This window comes from Chinchilla lanigera, unplaced genomic scaffold (genome assembly GCF_000276665.1).
Source record: "Chinchilla lanigera isolate Chin_1 unplaced genomic scaffold, ChiLan1.0 scaffold00022, whole genome shotgun sequence".
In the NCBI taxonomy this organism is placed as follows: Eukaryota; Metazoa; Chordata; class Mammalia; order Rodentia; family Chinchillidae; genus Chinchilla; species Chinchilla lanigera.
The window spans coordinates 25127503-25144163 of NW_004955423.1; the positions used below are offsets into that span (position 1 = coordinate 25127503).

At 40.9% G+C, this 16661-nt stretch overlaps 1 protein-coding gene across 2 annotated transcripts in view; it reads right to left on the reverse strand.

Annotated features, from left to right (window-relative positions):
• Lepr (leptin receptor) overlaps positions 1 to 16661 on the reverse strand; it is a 76419-nt gene that overhangs the window by 18606 nt on the left and 41152 nt on the right. For both annotated transcript variants that reach the window (XM_005385299.2, XM_005385300.2), the window contains exons 6-14: positions 15521 to 15666; positions 13694 to 13838; positions 10310 to 10600; positions 10037 to 10154; positions 7260 to 7459; positions 4049 to 4197; positions 2666 to 2825; positions 2466 to 2548; positions 271 to 487 (exon numbers count right to left, since the gene is read on the reverse strand). In XM_005385299.2, the coding sequence (XP_005385356.1) occupies positions 271 to 487; positions 2466 to 2548; positions 2666 to 2825; positions 4049 to 4197; positions 7260 to 7459; positions 10037 to 10154; positions 10310 to 10600; positions 13694 to 13838; positions 15521 to 15666 (1509 nt within the window). The remainder of the gene's footprint in view (positions 1 to 270; positions 488 to 2465; positions 2549 to 2665; positions 2826 to 4048; positions 4198 to 7259; positions 7460 to 10036; positions 10155 to 10309; positions 10601 to 13693; positions 13839 to 15520; positions 15667 to 16661) is intronic.

Consider the following 16661-nt stretch of genomic DNA (forward strand, 5'->3'; position numbering starts at 1 on the left):
AGAAAGAAAGAAAGAAAGAAAGAGAAATGCTGATCTACAACATCCATTGCTATAAAAGATTAGAAATACTAGAATATTCCCATTCATAATAACACCATTTTGACGGTGTTTTACCACAATCAATGTGCAGTGTGTTTTGTTATTTTTCATACAAAGAACTGAGGAGGAAAGGGAACCCAAGGCTGCCAGGAAGGTAACCGAGAGCGGGCAGGCTCTGCAGGGGTTAAATACTGATAGCTGCAGGGGATGCCCCCCTGTGTCTCTTCTTACCTTCGCTCATGGGCCATGAGAATGTTAGGTTAAAATTCTCGAGGGAAGCCCCGATGGAATTGATGGCCAGAACCGTAACAGTGTGCGCCTGCTCCATCCACAGGAAAGTGAGCTGGGTCTGATTGCCCGCATCTTCTGACCATGTTCCGTTGTGGGAAGTCCAGTGCTTCACCACGTATCTCCTCACACTGCACAGAGAGTCATTTTTCATCAGAGGCTGTAGAAGACACGATCGTGGATTAATTTAAGGCCACAGTGCAAGCTCCTGGGCTCACTACACATTTCCCATTGGGAAGCAGAGGTCAAGGGAGGCCAGGCACTGTCTGTGTGGACACTAGGGGTGGTAAAGAGGGCAGGCCGGAGGCTGCCTGGGACGGATCAGTCTCCATGAAGGACAGGGGCAGTTGTGGAACAGAGCAACCTTAGTTTCCCCTGTTGGGGTTTGTTTCTTGAGCCATAAAGAACAAAGTAAGAACAACTGTATCCCCGGAAGGAAACAAAATAAGCTTACAATTAGGACACTTTACTACCAGGAACTTGCACTCTAACTTTGAAGAAACAAAGACTGACGAGGAGTAGAATTTCCTCATCTAAAAAGCAATCAGGGCCTGACCCTCAGATTCCATAACATAAAAAGAAAGAGGAGAGGAGAAGAGCTTCACCCTGGCACCTCCCAGCTTGTGAGGAGAGTTTGTTGTGGGCCTGAGAGAGAGTGGTTGCACCCAGGGTCAGAGGGCAGCTGCTACAGCTGTGAGATGATAAATAAGAACAAGAAAAGCTACATCGACTGAATTCTTCTCTTGGCTTGCCCTAACCCCATCTACGTCCCTCACATAAAAACTGTCAGGTCTTTGGAGCCAGTGTCCACAGAGATAAAACAAAGCAAAAGAAAGGATCCTATTGGGCAAGATGGCTAGACAAAACTTTTCTTCCCAGTACTGGGGTGGAGCCCAGGGCCTTGACACTGATCTACATCCCCAGCCCTTTCTTACTTTTTGAGGCAGGGTCTTGCTAAGTTGCTGAATTGCTCAGACTGAGCTCAAACTTATGATCTCTCTGCCTCAGCCTCCCAGAGCGCTAGGATTAGGGCGTGCACCACCGTGCCCAACAAGATGGCCGTGTGTCACTTAGCAGAGCCTCTTCCCTCAAGGAGCCCCCCTCCCTACTCCATCTCTCGGAGTGCAGACACTGAGCTCCCTGGGAGACAGAGATCTGAAAGGTACCTGGAATATAGTAAGTGCTTCATAAATGTCAGTGGCGGTTGTTAACATTAACATTGCATTAGAAATGCTGAAAAGAAAAACTGCTTAGAAATCATACTGTTTGTTAACTGCTTAAAACCGTATAGTAACTGGATTTACAAACTAAAAGTACATAAACTCTTTTATACCCCAGTTTTACACAGGGGTTAGATTTAGATCGGGAAATTATTTTCAAGTATGTGTTAATTCACTTTTGGGTACTACTAAGAGTGAATTTCACATTAAAATTCAAGGTGACAAATACTCTTTTACTTCATGTGTTCTATTCCCAAATCAGTCTCAGATTTGGTGCTTACTGATCAAACGGTCTACTCACTTGGGATAGAAATCAACTCCTTAGGGAGGAAGAATACTCTCAAACTCCTAGGTTGAATATATTTAAGGAAATACCCATGATTTATAAGCCGTCCTATAGACAGAAATGTCTCTTGTGTTTAGGTGCTCTTGGGCTGTGAGGGCAAGGTGCATTTATGTTCTTCGGGATTAATACGAATAAAGTTGGGACCCTGAGGAACACTAAGTATCATCTGACCCAATTGATTTGTCCAGACGAAGAAAATGAGCCTCGAAAAGTCTCAGTGATTTTGCCAAAATACAGGTGACATCATCCTACCAGAGCACCAGACTAGGCCAGGAAGAGAACTAGGGGCTCCTAACACCGGGCCAGTGCCCAGCCACCAGACATCTTGGTTCTGCAATCCCAAATCAAAACTGAACGGAAGCACAGCACTGCAGATTGTTCCGGGAGATTGACGATAATGACAAGATTAGGAATGATGACCTTAAGATGATTTTAAGAGGATTAAAGTAGAAAGAACAGCATAAAAACAGGCATACCCGGGGCTGGGGATTTAGCTCAGCGGCACAGCGCCTGCCTGGCAAGCACAAGGTCATGTGTTCAATTCCCGGTACCAGAAAAAAAAAAAGGCATACCCTCCAGAGCAAGGTGATATTTCTCTCCCTCTTAGTAACATCACCATTAATTCGTCTCCAAAATTCAGGTCCTCTCACAGGAACTGCAAAATAACAAAAAGCCCACGCTGTAGAAGTGGATTTGGAAGCAGTATTTTTCAGTCAGATCTGAAGCACACGCTTATGCACTTTAAAGACACATTTACAAAATGCTTGCAGACCTTTGACATCTGTGACTGCTGTGTAGGCAGGGCTGCTCCAGTTACTCCAATACCCCATTCCATCCAGCCTCCTGCAGCGCATCTGCACAGCGTACACTGCACACAGGTCCTGCACGGGGACGCTGGCAGACTTGGACTTCGCATCATCTACCTCATGCTTCTGTAAAATACGGCAAAGCGCTAGGTTAATCACAATTACACATCTGCCTGAAAGGACGCAAGTGCATTTTATTTTAAACTTCAACAACTCCCAAAATAAGAGAGAACTGATCCTGTGCTGTCTGGCTTTAGAAAAAGTCACAGTAATCATCTGAGATGGTCAGCACCTTCAAGTCTGGGATTTCTCCATGATTCTGGATACTGCTGATGGAAAGACTTCAGACTGGTTCACCTGGAGCTTCATTTCCCAGGCACTCTCTTACCCTGTTACTAACCCTGTCTCCTAACCCCCTATCCACAAAGACTTTTGAGACTGTAACTTAGCAGTTAGACAGGGCCTCTACAGAAACTCAGTGACAGTCAATTTCCCTCATTAAACAGGTAAACTCTCACATTCTTTTATTTATTTGTTTATTTGTTTGTTTATGTATTAATTTATTTATAAGTGGTGTTGTGGATCAAACCCAGAGGAACTCTTACACTGAGCTACACCCACTTCTCTTTTTACTTTGAGACAGGGTCTTGCTTTGTCACCTAATTTGCCCTTAAACTTGCAACCCTCCTGCCTCGGCCTCTGGAGTAGCATCATCATACCCAACTTCATGCTCATCTTAACTGCAATCACTGTGATCTAATGACATAATTCGAGTTCCTGGCCGTGCTAGGTCTTTTCAGGCTGCTGTCATAAAACCGACACATAAAGCCATCGTGTGCATATTTGCCACTACAGATATGATTCTGGTTCTCAAGTAAAATAGCTTCTTTCAAAATGCATTCCACTGAACACACATGTACTCAAGGACATTAATAGATGTCAAAAGGAAAAGAATTCCTTGCATAAATGAGTTTGGGAAACATGGGGTGAGATGATGAAGTCACAAATGTTTCTTAGGTAGGATCTCCTCAAACCTTTACTATGTAGTACACTGCAGTTCCTATTGGAAGGTACAGTGGTGCAGGTTTCCTAAAGGCTCTTAGCCACACAGTCTTTCCACGAGGGACATCTTATGAGGCTGGTGTTCTTAAAGCGTTGTGTTGGGAAACAGTGGATCAAGAAATTTTGTTCTTAAAAGATTTTGATGACTCAAATTAATGAAAATAGACACAGAATATAGTAGGATATATGTGGTGCAAATAAGAGCAGCCTGGTGTGCATAAAACCCTTACACATGATGAGAAAGAGCATTGTGTGAGGCGAAGTAAGGGAACGTTAAGTACAGGTACCTTCCACTGGATTTCCTTTCCGCTTAAGCCATAGCGAATCTGGAACTGGAGCTTGTTTTCTGGAAAGACCGGCTTTTCCCAAGATATTTTCAATAATCCAATATTTGCAGTAATTTCTGCTTTCACACTGGATGGAGGCAGTGGTTTCACTAGAAATTTTTAAAGTGGTGTTATGCAATTGTCATTGAAAGCAATGTTTAATTAGGTTTCATCTCACATTAATAAAACAACATGCTTTTCGAAAGTTTCTCATTCGTTACCTCATCTGATCCCCTATAACTCTGCATGATATATAAGAAAGGGAATATCTCTATTATGCAAATAAAGAGAATGAAAAAAGCACCAGATTATCCACATTACTTTGCAGACTGATACAAACACCCAAAGAGAAATTGACTGGCCATGAAAAAGGTGCCACACCAAACAAAATAAATAGCAAGAGCAAACTTGGTCGTGTATGGAGCCCTCATCTGAGGCAAAAAAATCACACCCTGCACCAGTTTCAAATTGCATGCATTTCAGATTCTTCTTCTTCTGTTATTAATTATTTCTATGCTAAGGGAAAGGTCAGAAGTAGTTTCTCAGAGAAAAACTGGTTTTCTATAGGCTGAGGAAAACAGGCTTTCAGTAAGAGTCAAAGGTGACCTGAACAGCAAGTGACTTTTTAAACAACAGCTCTTAAAAGTATAAATTGATAAGCAAGATAGATGGAAAGATATAATGCCCCAAAAACCATAGAAATCCCAAGGAAAAAGCTATCTTGTGTTCTTTTCACTTTTCATATTGCTGTTCCCAGTGCTACAGTAAAAATTTGAGCGGAGGCACACACCCACCGCACACACCTCCTAGGGTTATTAGTCATCAATTTCAGGGCCCCTCTGCCTGACGACAAAGGACGACATGGAAACCTGACATATTGGAAACAAAAGCCCGGAAGCCCTAGCACAACACCGAGCCTCCGGAGCGCCAGGCCCATGATTCCAAGCGTCACCTTTGAGAGGTTGGGTGTGCTTCCGAGTGTGTACCAAGAGCGAGAATTCCATGCAGAGGGCACAGGCTTAGTTGGTATGCCACAACACTTGTTAAAATGTGCAAGTACTACCCTTTCATGCTGACTGGGAAGAGCTGTTCTCCTGAAAACAGCCCCCCTGAAGCCAGCACACTGGATCCCCGCCACACCGGCCCACGACCCACACCCACTGGGGTAGTAACGTCAGGTCAGCACTGTGGCTGCAAGGCCCCTCTTCTTGGAATTATTCTGACGGTCACCTCTGCCAGAGGACAGCATCAACTGCAAGGTGTAGGGCCAGAGAGGAAAGCCAATGGGCAAATGAGAAGAAAGCAACCAAAAAAACAAAAGCACCTCAATGACCCAACCCGGAACGAAGACCAAACATGAGGCATAAAGAATAGGAAAACTGACAGAGCCAGCAGCACGTGTTCTTGGCCCGCACTCTTGCTCTGCTATTTGCTCAAGTCTTAATGAGGCACAGGGAAGAGCCCATGCTGGGTTGGTGCGGCTTCGGCCTTTGCTGTCATTCTCTCCCCCAAGTCTCTTTCTGAACAAAACCACTGTGTAAAAGTGTAGACTCCTGTCAGTGCAGAACTGTTTAAATCACTTTTTTTCAATAATCCACACTAATACTTTAGACTGCTCATAAAAAACACCTAAAATTTTTCATTAATATACAGCTCCATGGGATCATTCAATTCCTCATATTTGAAGGAGGTATTATTCATCACCAACCCAGTTTGATGATAAATGTTTTTAATTCAGAATGGAGAATGTCTTTCCAGGAAAGGAGGTATCAATGTCAGGGGGCCATAAAAAGTGAAACACGTGATTGTACTCTTCTGAATTATATGGACATGTTCAGTAGCCATTCAGTCTGCAAGAATTGTTCTTTGAAGCATCACTGTAGATGCAATACCCACACTAAGGCCCACGCTGGGAAGGCACGAAATGCCACCCACATTTTAAGGGTGGTAGAGAGTATTCGTGTGACTGGTCCAAGTTCCCAAAGCTAGTAGGAGCTGGGATTGGATCGTTAGGTTGAATTTCCATACTGTTTTCTCTTGCTAAAGCAACAGAAACCCAATTTAAACTCTTTATTTTAGTTTTGAAAAGCAAACCATCAAAGGTTATTCAGGTAGAATGTACTACTGAATCCATGTCACATTCATCACATATGACATGTGTGTTGTGTGTGCTGATAGGGTAGGGGGTTTCCTGCTATCCTGGATATTTAGTACCAGAAAAGTATCACTTGTGACAAAACTGCTTAGAACAGAATTACACAGAGAGGAAGAGAATCAATTGATTGGAGTATCATCTTGAAGAAGAAATTCAGTAATCAAAACAAATTTAACCTAAACTTAACAAAAGGTAGGTTTTAATTAAAATGTGTACTAATTGAGAAAATAATGACTAAATTATTAATTTTTGGCATAGTTTCTCAACAACATAAAATGCAGCACCAAAAGATGTTCTTTAACTTCTGCTGTATAATTATAAATGGGTCATTTCTCAAAGATTTCACAATGATATTGGAGGAGTATATCAAATTTCCCAAGAGCACTCTGAGTCCTTAGAAATAAAAATACCTCTTGAAAAGAATGTTTTAAGTATCATGGCAGATTTTATTATCTTTGTCTATTTATTCCACTTTAGATACTTTGAATGATTCTGTTTTACAACCTCACAGATCAAAGCCTTGGGTTATGATTGCACAGATTATAAAGACCCTTAGAATATCCAACTTGAACTTTTAGATTAAAAATACCAAATGTTTTCATAAAGCTACTGGAAGAAAAACATGTAAAATGGTGTATTATTTATAAAAAACATTATTAAAACATTTTATTTACAGTATCTGAAGTAATTCATCAAAAGCATGTTGAAAACATTGCAACTGTTGAAGAAGTATACTTATAAATATGTAAGTTAAACTCAAAGCTATAAAACTCTATGGCTGATCGTCTCAATTCCATTGTAAATGGAAACATTTTTTTCAAAATCTAGCGTGATCAGAAAAATGGTGAAGTACAACATTAACCCCATATCACTCTAGATCCAGATATGCTAATGAAAACGCAGATAGGGCTGGGGGTACAGCTCAGTGGTAGAGTGCTTGCCTGGCATGCCCAGGACCCTGGCTCGATTCCCAGATCTGCAAGCATGGAAATGTAGACACAGGCCAGTCTGACATACCTACAGAGTCAGGGAGGACGCATGTTGGTGGAGAGTCCAGGGAACCCAAAGGGTGATTGATCCGAATCCACATTGTGTAGCCAGATAATAGAAATATTGGCTGGAAAATGCACTCGTAAAAGCCATCCCGCTGCAAATGGCAATCTTTCGGTGCTGATACGGGATAAATAGATGGGCTATCAGAACAATACAGGGTGCTCCTTAAAAGACACAAAAATACTCATAAGTCAACAACATCAAGAAAGCAATAAAAATATTTCAAACCTTGATTTCTTTTTTAAAAGAGTTTTGTTCCACCCAATAACAGATGTCATTACTAGAGTAGGATTCTTGAATTCCCAATCTTATGTCTTTCTGTAGAAATGGACTGTAACTCCTAGGAAATATTTCATTAGACACTAAATAAGGATGCAGATTAAATAAATGTTCTAAATTAAATAAATAAATGTTCTAATAAGGAGATAGCACTGTTAGAGATAGACACCCACTACTTTAAACTTATGCTAATATTATATACTGGAGATACAATTTTAAAAATAGGAATCAAAAGTAGTAATATGGGGGCTTCCTGGGATTGAAAGGAAACAAATTCCTCACATTTTAATATAGGAGATTAAATTTCACCACAAATTGAGAATGTAACTGACAATAAATTATAGCTTTGTTGCCAGTACCCTAATATTTTCATATAGCTAATATAATATCAATTCCTGATACATATACAAATCATGTACTAGATACAGTATCATTCTCATTTTCTCAGGAAAGAAAATTAAGCAAAACTATTTTGAGTCCAACCTACATTCCAGCTAGAACATGTGAAGCATTTCCCCCCTTTGAAACAAGTCTTCCATCGCTGTTTTCTCTGAATATAGCATGCAATGGTGAAAGTCACAGCTACTCTTTCCACAGGAATGGGAGGGAGGAAATGAGAAGAAAAGAAACTATACTCTCTCATTTCTTGTTTTTGTACATTTTTTTATTTCAAGATTACCTGTGTGGTGTGTGTGTGCACATGTGTGTGTGTGTGTGTGTGTGTGTGTACATGTGTGCTTGTGTTGGGGTAAGAAACGTGAATGGGAAAATGAAAATGAAGGACAAGAATCATGACTGGACAGAAAACAAGACTGGCAGAGAAGTATAAAAATTGTTTACGATCAATTGAATCCTTAGCAATGCTAGCGTCATGGCAGCCACTGTTATTTGTTGAATGTTTTCCAGAAGTTGTATCATTTAATTATAACTATGTGACCTATAGCATCAATGCTCATACAGATGCTGTGAGTCCTCCACGGCATTCTCTCCATTTTCCAGCCAAAGGCTAAGGAACTGGGTTATCTCAGCCGGTTCACGGTTACTCTGCATATGTCAGCCAGGCAAACCAGGCACGGACAGTTTACGTAACAGTCTCCTACAAACCCCTCCTTAGTGGGAAAACACTGAAGGAAGCATATAAAGATGGACGACAAAGTTTGTTTTAAATCCTTGATTTTTAGATCTTCACATGAGGGGAGATGTTATGGTTTATGTCTATGTGTTCCCCCAATGCCTCATGCGGACATGGGGCAGGCTTTTAGAGTTTGAATATGGGTGTGAGAGCTGCACCCGCCCTGGAGTGAATAGTTTGCATATGTAAGGAAGAGGAAAAAGGTGCTTGGGGCCATTCCTCCCCGATTCCGCCCTGGTGTGTGGTGTGTGCTTGCTGGTTTTTTTGCAGCGGTGTGCTGCTGCCCTGAGATGCAGCCCTCTGCAATGTGCCACTCTGCCTTATAATCTGCCAAGTACGGATTGAAACTTCCACGAACTTCCTTAACTTTGGGTGTCAGGTATTTTGTCCCAGCAGCAAGAGAAAAGTAACCAAGACAGGAGATAAAGGAAGCAACAGCTGCAGTATTTTTCTAACATTGTGCTAAGTAAGAGCAGACTCCTAGCCCTAGGAATGTCTGATTTAATGCTTAGATCTGAGATCTGTGTCTGAGGAAGGCAATGTATTTTTCAACTTAAAAGTTTAGATTTTAAGAACAAATGAGTGTGCCATACAGATCGCCAGTACAAATAAAAATAAGGCAGGGAGTAGTGCTTACAAGCCAAACACATTCTCGAAAACTGCTGAAGAATGTTTTAAAAATAAAAACATACCTGTCTTCTAATCAAGGATGATATCCTTTTAAACAATACACTTTAGAGAGACAAGAGCAGATGCTATGAGATGCCTTAAATATTTATAAAACAAAAAACAAATAAATAAGCACAGACATCTCCTCATTGGCACGCATTACTCTTTATTAAGTGCTTATTTCTTAAACACTCTCATCTAGTTTTAAAAATCATTCAACTTGTTTCTCTTAATCTTTTCATCTCTGTCTCTTTTAAAATATTAATCTTTAGCCAAAGCATTTAATATGTTTAATGCTTTCTAAATCCTCCACATTCAACTCTAGTCAACTCTCTAAGTCAAATTAAAATGTCTGCAAACCAACGTGCAAACCAACGTTTCATGTGTGTGATCCAAGAGTTAAAATGCAGTTATAGAACAGCAACTGGTTTTCAGAAAAGATAATTTAAAATAAAAATAAATTACAATTCTTAAAACCTCAGGTATGAATGTTTCTCAAGAATCGCCAATTTATTTAAACCCTGAAACATTTCCCAATTAATATTTTACCTTCTGCTTTCAGAAAGAAAATCTACAGGACACCTACTACGGCAATGTTTCTGAAGAAAGTGTGTTTCCCACCCCTCACACAGAGAGACTTCACAGCACAAGCGATTCGTACCTGTGATACCTCAGCTGCCAAGAGCTCCCCACAAGCGACTGCATTGGGTTCGCGGACCATCTGCAAGTCATTTTAGTTAAGTGCCCGTCCGTTTCACACGATATATTGATATTGACATCTATTTAAAACACATTAAAATATTAATATAAAGTTAAGGCACCGATAATTTTTAATGAAAAAAATTTCTTACATCTTTCATAGGCCTCTGAATACAGAGCCCATAATGAAAATTCAATTTGCATGGCAAAATGAACACAGCCTCGGAATTCTTACCAACCACATACAGCTCGGCATAGCGATGGTGGCACTGGTGTTCTTGGCAACAGTACACAGCGTCATAGGTGAACTCGTCTCGAGGTTTGGTGGCTTTCAGGTTGAGAAAAGTCACTTTGCTAACGTGGTCACTCACGACATCGTACTGGCTCGGAGGGATTTCCTCTGCTAAATTCACCCACCACACAATCTCTTTGGAGGAAACAATCGTGTTTCCGTTTTTATAGATGCAGTGAAAGGAAACATTGGACCCCGCGCTTGTCAGGACTTTAGGTGGGAAGTATATGACATCTGTAATGCGAGGAGAGAGAAGCAGGAGATCAGGTGGGGACAGCAAACATCGTGCAAGCAACCTGTCCCGCGCACAGAGATTCACAAGCATTCCAGGGCTACACCGCCAAAACAAAACAAGGGCTCTGAAAAACCGGGTGACTGTCACCGCCGTCGATGAACACTTACTGTCAAATAACTCCCCCTCTCCAGGGAATGGAGATGACCCAGGGTCACCTTTTAGCTGTCCTCTAAACACGTGGCTTATTCACCATAAGATACGTTTCCATCAGTATCTGTCACTCACTAACTGAGAGGCAGAAAATTAGCTAAAGTGAAATATAGTTTAGTTCCACAATGACATCCGAGCCTGCTTTAAGACTCAGTGAAACATGGGGTGAGTTCTTAGAACAAACCACTGCAAGACAAAAGTCCTGGCTAGAAGAGGGGCTGGGGCTGCTAATGTCTTGTTTGGCTGTGTGAAGATTTCAAATAAACAGGTAAAGTAGAAAAATGAGATAAAAATATGAAAAGGAGTTAGGGAATGTAGTGTGAGCAATGTACCAGTATAAAAAGCAGGGGAAATGCTAAATACTCATCTGCAATTTCCTTCTGAGTCATCTGATGCCAGTATCCTGTGATTGAGGACACGAGCAATCCGGAATTTCCTAAAACTTGATTTTTAATGCCTGTACAATGTTCCAAACTCTTTTGTCAGTCCCCTATAATTGGAAACTTAGCTTGCCTGTTACTATCAATGAGGAAGAGGAAAAAAGTAGTTCACACAGGAAGAGGTTATTTCTACTATAGCACAGTATGACGTATCAGTACATTTCAATTTAAAGCAAGCCATTGTCTTTTCATAAAATATCAGTATCTTTTCACACAGATGTCCTGAATTACCTCTAAAAACAAAACACATTTTTCTTTGGTTTTCATAAGTTTTCTCTATTCTGTAATAGCTTGTTAAACTTCAATGGCTGTATATTTACAATCCACACAAGACATTTTGGTTTTGTATGCCTATAATCAAATAGAAACAGGAAAACTCTTACTAGCAATTCTTCACCCACTTTCAACTTTATCATTAGATTGCCTCAAAAATCTCAGAATAATTCTTACTTTTCAAAGAAAAGTACAAATAAACTTTCATAAATTAAACTAAAGCTTTTAAAGATGACTCAAAAATTCAAAGCATTTTGCTTCAAAATGAAGTGCATCTATGAAGGCTGAATCAAGACATACAGTTAAAGTTATCATGTTTTGACATGATTAAATGCTTAAATATAAACTTGAAAATAAGTTAACAAAAATCTGACAACTTTAAAAACTTGCATTGAACAAATTTATTAAAATGTATGAGGTAACTTCTGAATGACTAATCTGAATAAAGATTATCCTCATGAAGATATTAAGCAACATTTAATGTGCAAAATGAAAACAATAATAATTTTCTTCTCATGACCAAGTAGCAATACCTTTGCAAGTTTACATGAATGAACTTTCTTTTTGTTCTTTTTTGCTTGTTTTTTTGTTTGTTTGTTTTTCTTCCAGTACCAGGAGTCGAACTCACAACCTTGCACTTGCCAGGCAGGTGCTTTTGCCACTGACCTAAATCCCCAGCCCCTACATGAGTGAACTTTATTAAAAGAGGAAAGTTAATACTGTTCACAAGTATTAACTACTCAAGAGTATGCAAATCGTGATTGAAATAGGGAAACTAGGACCTCGAGTAAGCCAGCCATGCGCTCCACTGCTGTGCTACAGACCCCCTCTGACTGTTTTATTCTCGGAAAAGATGTAGCTGTATTTCTTTAGCAGGGAGATGTTTTCTCTAACCCATAACAAGAGCGCCCACGTGCAAAATGTGGAAATCCCCTGATGTGAGTTTCTTTTCTTTGATAACAATTAAACTGCATTTAATAAAGATATTATAAGAACTCAGCACTTCAGATGTTTTCATTATGTAGCATAACTTAATTGCAATTTTACTGGTTTCCATCCGTTCTGGCAGAAGTCCTGTTTTTCAGAATCAATCTTCCCATTGCTTGAGACTTTGTTCAGCTCTTCTCATGATCTTACTTGTGCTGAGAAATTACACATGGTGTCAATCTCACTTGCTCCTCAGACTCGGAGATGCTGAACACACGGGTCGTGGATTTCTGATCTATGCTATTTAATATTTACTGGTGGTTGGCAAGAGTCAAGTGCTAGTTACTGCTGACTAGATAACACTTTCTAAGCAGTAAGTGATGGTAAATAAACTTGTTGTACTCAGTGGCTCGGGTATTTGCTTGGCATTTCACGTGGCATTTGCCATTTCCATCCAGTCGTAAGCAACCTGAGCACGTGAAAAAATGTCGAAGAATCGCTAATGTGCTCCTGCAATCACAGCATAGCCTGCAGCAGGGCAAGACTATTCCAAGACTTCTCAGCACATGAGGAAGTTGCCAGGAAACTGCGGCTTTTCTGATTAACCCTGACTTCAAGAACTGGGCATGTAGTCAGTGGTACAGTTCTCGCCTAGCGCTCCCGAGCCCTAAGTTCAATCCCAGCACCACAATCAATCAATCATTATTCAAAACTATAAAAAATTTGTATTGAAAATGTCAAATCCAAGCATAAACAGTAAAAAGATTTCATTCATTAAGTGTATTAAATATGAAAATAAAATTTTAACATTTAAAATATCAAATCAAGATACTTGGCTTTTGCCTACCAGTTAAAAGAATTACTAATACAATGGTGTTATGAACTTAGGGCTTTTATATTAACTTTTAATTTTTTAATAAAAAGTAATTCAACAAGATCATTGCTATGGAAGTGCACGAACATGGGAACTCCAGCACGATTTTAATTATCATATTAGGGCTGGGGATATAGCTTAGCGGCATAAGCACCTGCCTGGCAAGCACAAGGTCCTGAGTTCGATTCCCGGTACCAAAAAAAGTATTATGTCTTAATTATCATATTAATCTGTTTGAAATACAGATAAGAAGTTAAATTGTGTCTCCTCTTTGCTTTTAGAACCACAAAACTTAAGATGCTTAAAATAAACCAAACACAGATTCAGGAAGCGTATTTTTTCTTGGGGGAAATGGTCCCAAGACCCACCTTGTGTGGTAAAGACTCGAGGGGCGCTCCAGTCGCTCCAGACCCCCGGGCCATCCAGTCTCTTGACCCTCACCTGAGCCTCATAGGAGGAGCCAGGAAGCACATTATCCACCAGGAGAGCCGTAGCCGAGACCATCTCATCCACCTGTCAAGCATTGGTTTAAGACATCAGCGCCTTGAGGCAGTGTGGAACCTTTAAGTTGATCATGGGCAAGTCTCAGCAAATTTCAAAGAATTAGAATCTCACAGAGGAGTTATCTTATCACCTTGCAGTTAAAACAGAAATCTATGACCAAGCAGCAAAAGTCTACACACTAGTCATGGGTCCAAAGAAGGCATAATGGCAATTAGCATATATTGTTACTGAGGGATAAGTAAGGCACGACCTTCAGAATCTGGGTCATGCAGCTAAAGATGGTGGGAAGCCACCAGTCCCTGCTGCCACCTGTAACAGCCTTGGCAGAAAGCACAGCTCAGGGGCACAAGCGCCTGCCTGGCAAGCGCAAGGTCCTGAGTTCAATTCCTAGTACCTAAATAAATAAATGAACTTCTCAGAAAGCACTGTGTAGCACTGGAGAGAGAACAAGAAGAGTTCCTGGATGCCAGGGCCACAGAAGGAAGGAAGGAAGGAAGAAGGGAAGGCGGGAAGGAGGGAAGGAGGGAGGGAGGGAAGGAGGGAATGAGGGAAGGAGGGAAGGAGGGAAGGAGGGAATGAGGGAAGGAGGGAAGGAGGGAAGGAAGGAAGGAACTTAAGAACCTGGGCCTGATCACCAGCTATGGTGCATGAACCAAAATCCAGTGCACAAACCACAGGGAAACATCTGGAATGAAGAACCTCTAAGTCAGTAAGAACTGCATAGTGAAAATGCTGTTTTCCTGCAAAATTCTCCAAGTTATTAAACTCTCCAGTTTCAAGATTGGGGGTTGGGGGCTGACCACAGACTAAAACTAATGGAAAGCATCAGGAATACATGGGACAGCCTCAGGTGGCCCCTGCTGAAGAGCCTACTCCCTCCAGTGTGCAACTGAGAAAGCATTTTCCATACACAACCCAGGATGACCGACCTGCTCCTTGTGTAAGGGAAGCCTTAAAGAGTTAGCCCAGATCTAAAAATATCTCCGAATTACATAACACTTAGTCCCACAATGCAATGGGCCATAGTAGTCACATGAGCCAAGAAGCCCGTGCTGAGCTCTGCCTTTCCTCCCCAGGCAGCTGTCTGAGTTCTCCGCCTGCACTGCAGCCTTCTCCCTCCCCCCACCCCCAGCCACTCTGGCCTCTGCATTCAAGCCTCTCTGCTTCGAACCCAGCTCTCCCAGATGCCTACATGAGCACATCTTTGTTCAAGCGCCACCCTCTCCAAGTGGCCTGCCCCAGCCTCCACTCACTGTCACAATCCTCCACCCCATCAGCACTCCCACCCCATCACACACCCCTCTGCCACTGCCCCAAAACAACCTGATGTTCAGAGAGCAGCCTGGCACGAAACAGGTGCTCCATAAATACTGAATGATTCAAAGAAAACGACACACTCCACAGTGGAAATGCACACATGGCATGTCAGTCAATGTACTGAGCAATTAAACAAGAAAGCTGAAATATAAAATCAGTAGTCTGGAAATAAAATCAATTATGAGTTCAAAAAGTTTTTGTAACTATACTTCCCATAGCTATGTGTGTGTAAAATATCTCCCATATGCGATGCTCACAATAATTCCTTCTGGAGGAGTATGCTACTCAGCCTGCAGAGAACAATTTCTGTGGGGTGTAAGGAGAGTCTTCAGTTGCTTCTCAAATTTCGATCTCATTTGCTAAAGCATACTTACTTCTCTCAGAGCTGCTGTAGAATTCTCTGAATATTTCACCTGATACTGAAGTGGAAATGGTACCAGTGCTGGGCTGTGCCAAGAAATATTTAAATTACCATCCTCTGTGATTTCCATATGCAAATCCAATGGTGGATCAGGCTTCACTTAAGAAAAAAAGACAATACTTCTAAGTCAAACAATTTTCAATACAATCACATCCGAATAAAAACGAAGTCAACATGAATCTTCAGCTTCTCCTGCTTTCCAACTACTTACAAGGTAACTTTATTCACAGGCTAATTACAGAACCAAAACAAAGATCTAATATTGGGTCTGCTTTAGCAGATATCCATGTATCTTCATTTTCTTCCTCCTAAATGTTAATGACTATAAATCTGTGAATTAGATTACTTTAATCATTGTGATTTTCTGCTATAAAATCTGCTTGAAGCCAGGTGCGATGGTGCATGCCTGTAATCCCAGTTCTTGGGAGGCTGAGGCAGGAGGATTGCCATGAGTTCAAGGTAGCCTGGGCTACACAATGAGTTCAAGGCCACCCTGAACTACACAACGAGACCCCATCTCAAAACAAAACAAAACAAAAAATCTTCTTGATGTTATTTGTTTAAAAAGCCTATCAGATATTCACACTTACATTCCTGATTTGTTAAAGTTAATAAAAAGGATATATACAAACATATATTACAAATGAGAAACTTGTCCAAATGAAGGCAAAGAGATGCTGTGCCTTCTTTTTGCACATGTCTATACCTGCAAGGTTTCTGCAGCAGGCACTGCTCTTGCGCACAGAACCTATCATTATCTTGAAACATTTACTCATTTGAATTTTTTTTTAATAGGCAAAATGGCACGTGTCTCACTTTCTATAGCTTCAGGAATTTAGACCCAGATATTCTCTTTGCCTTTAGCCAACACTGATTAGGCCTCATCTTATATAATTACCACAAATGTAAATTACTTTAAAGCAGAGATAACTAAATACTAAACTCTGGAGACAACAAGGTAAACTTTATTATGTCCCCATGATCAAAAATACAATGAATCAAAGACACAAGAGCAAAGTGAAACCATAAAGCCGCACACTGTACACGGGGCGCTAACATTAGAAATGCACACGTGCGCTCTCCCTGGCCGCCGT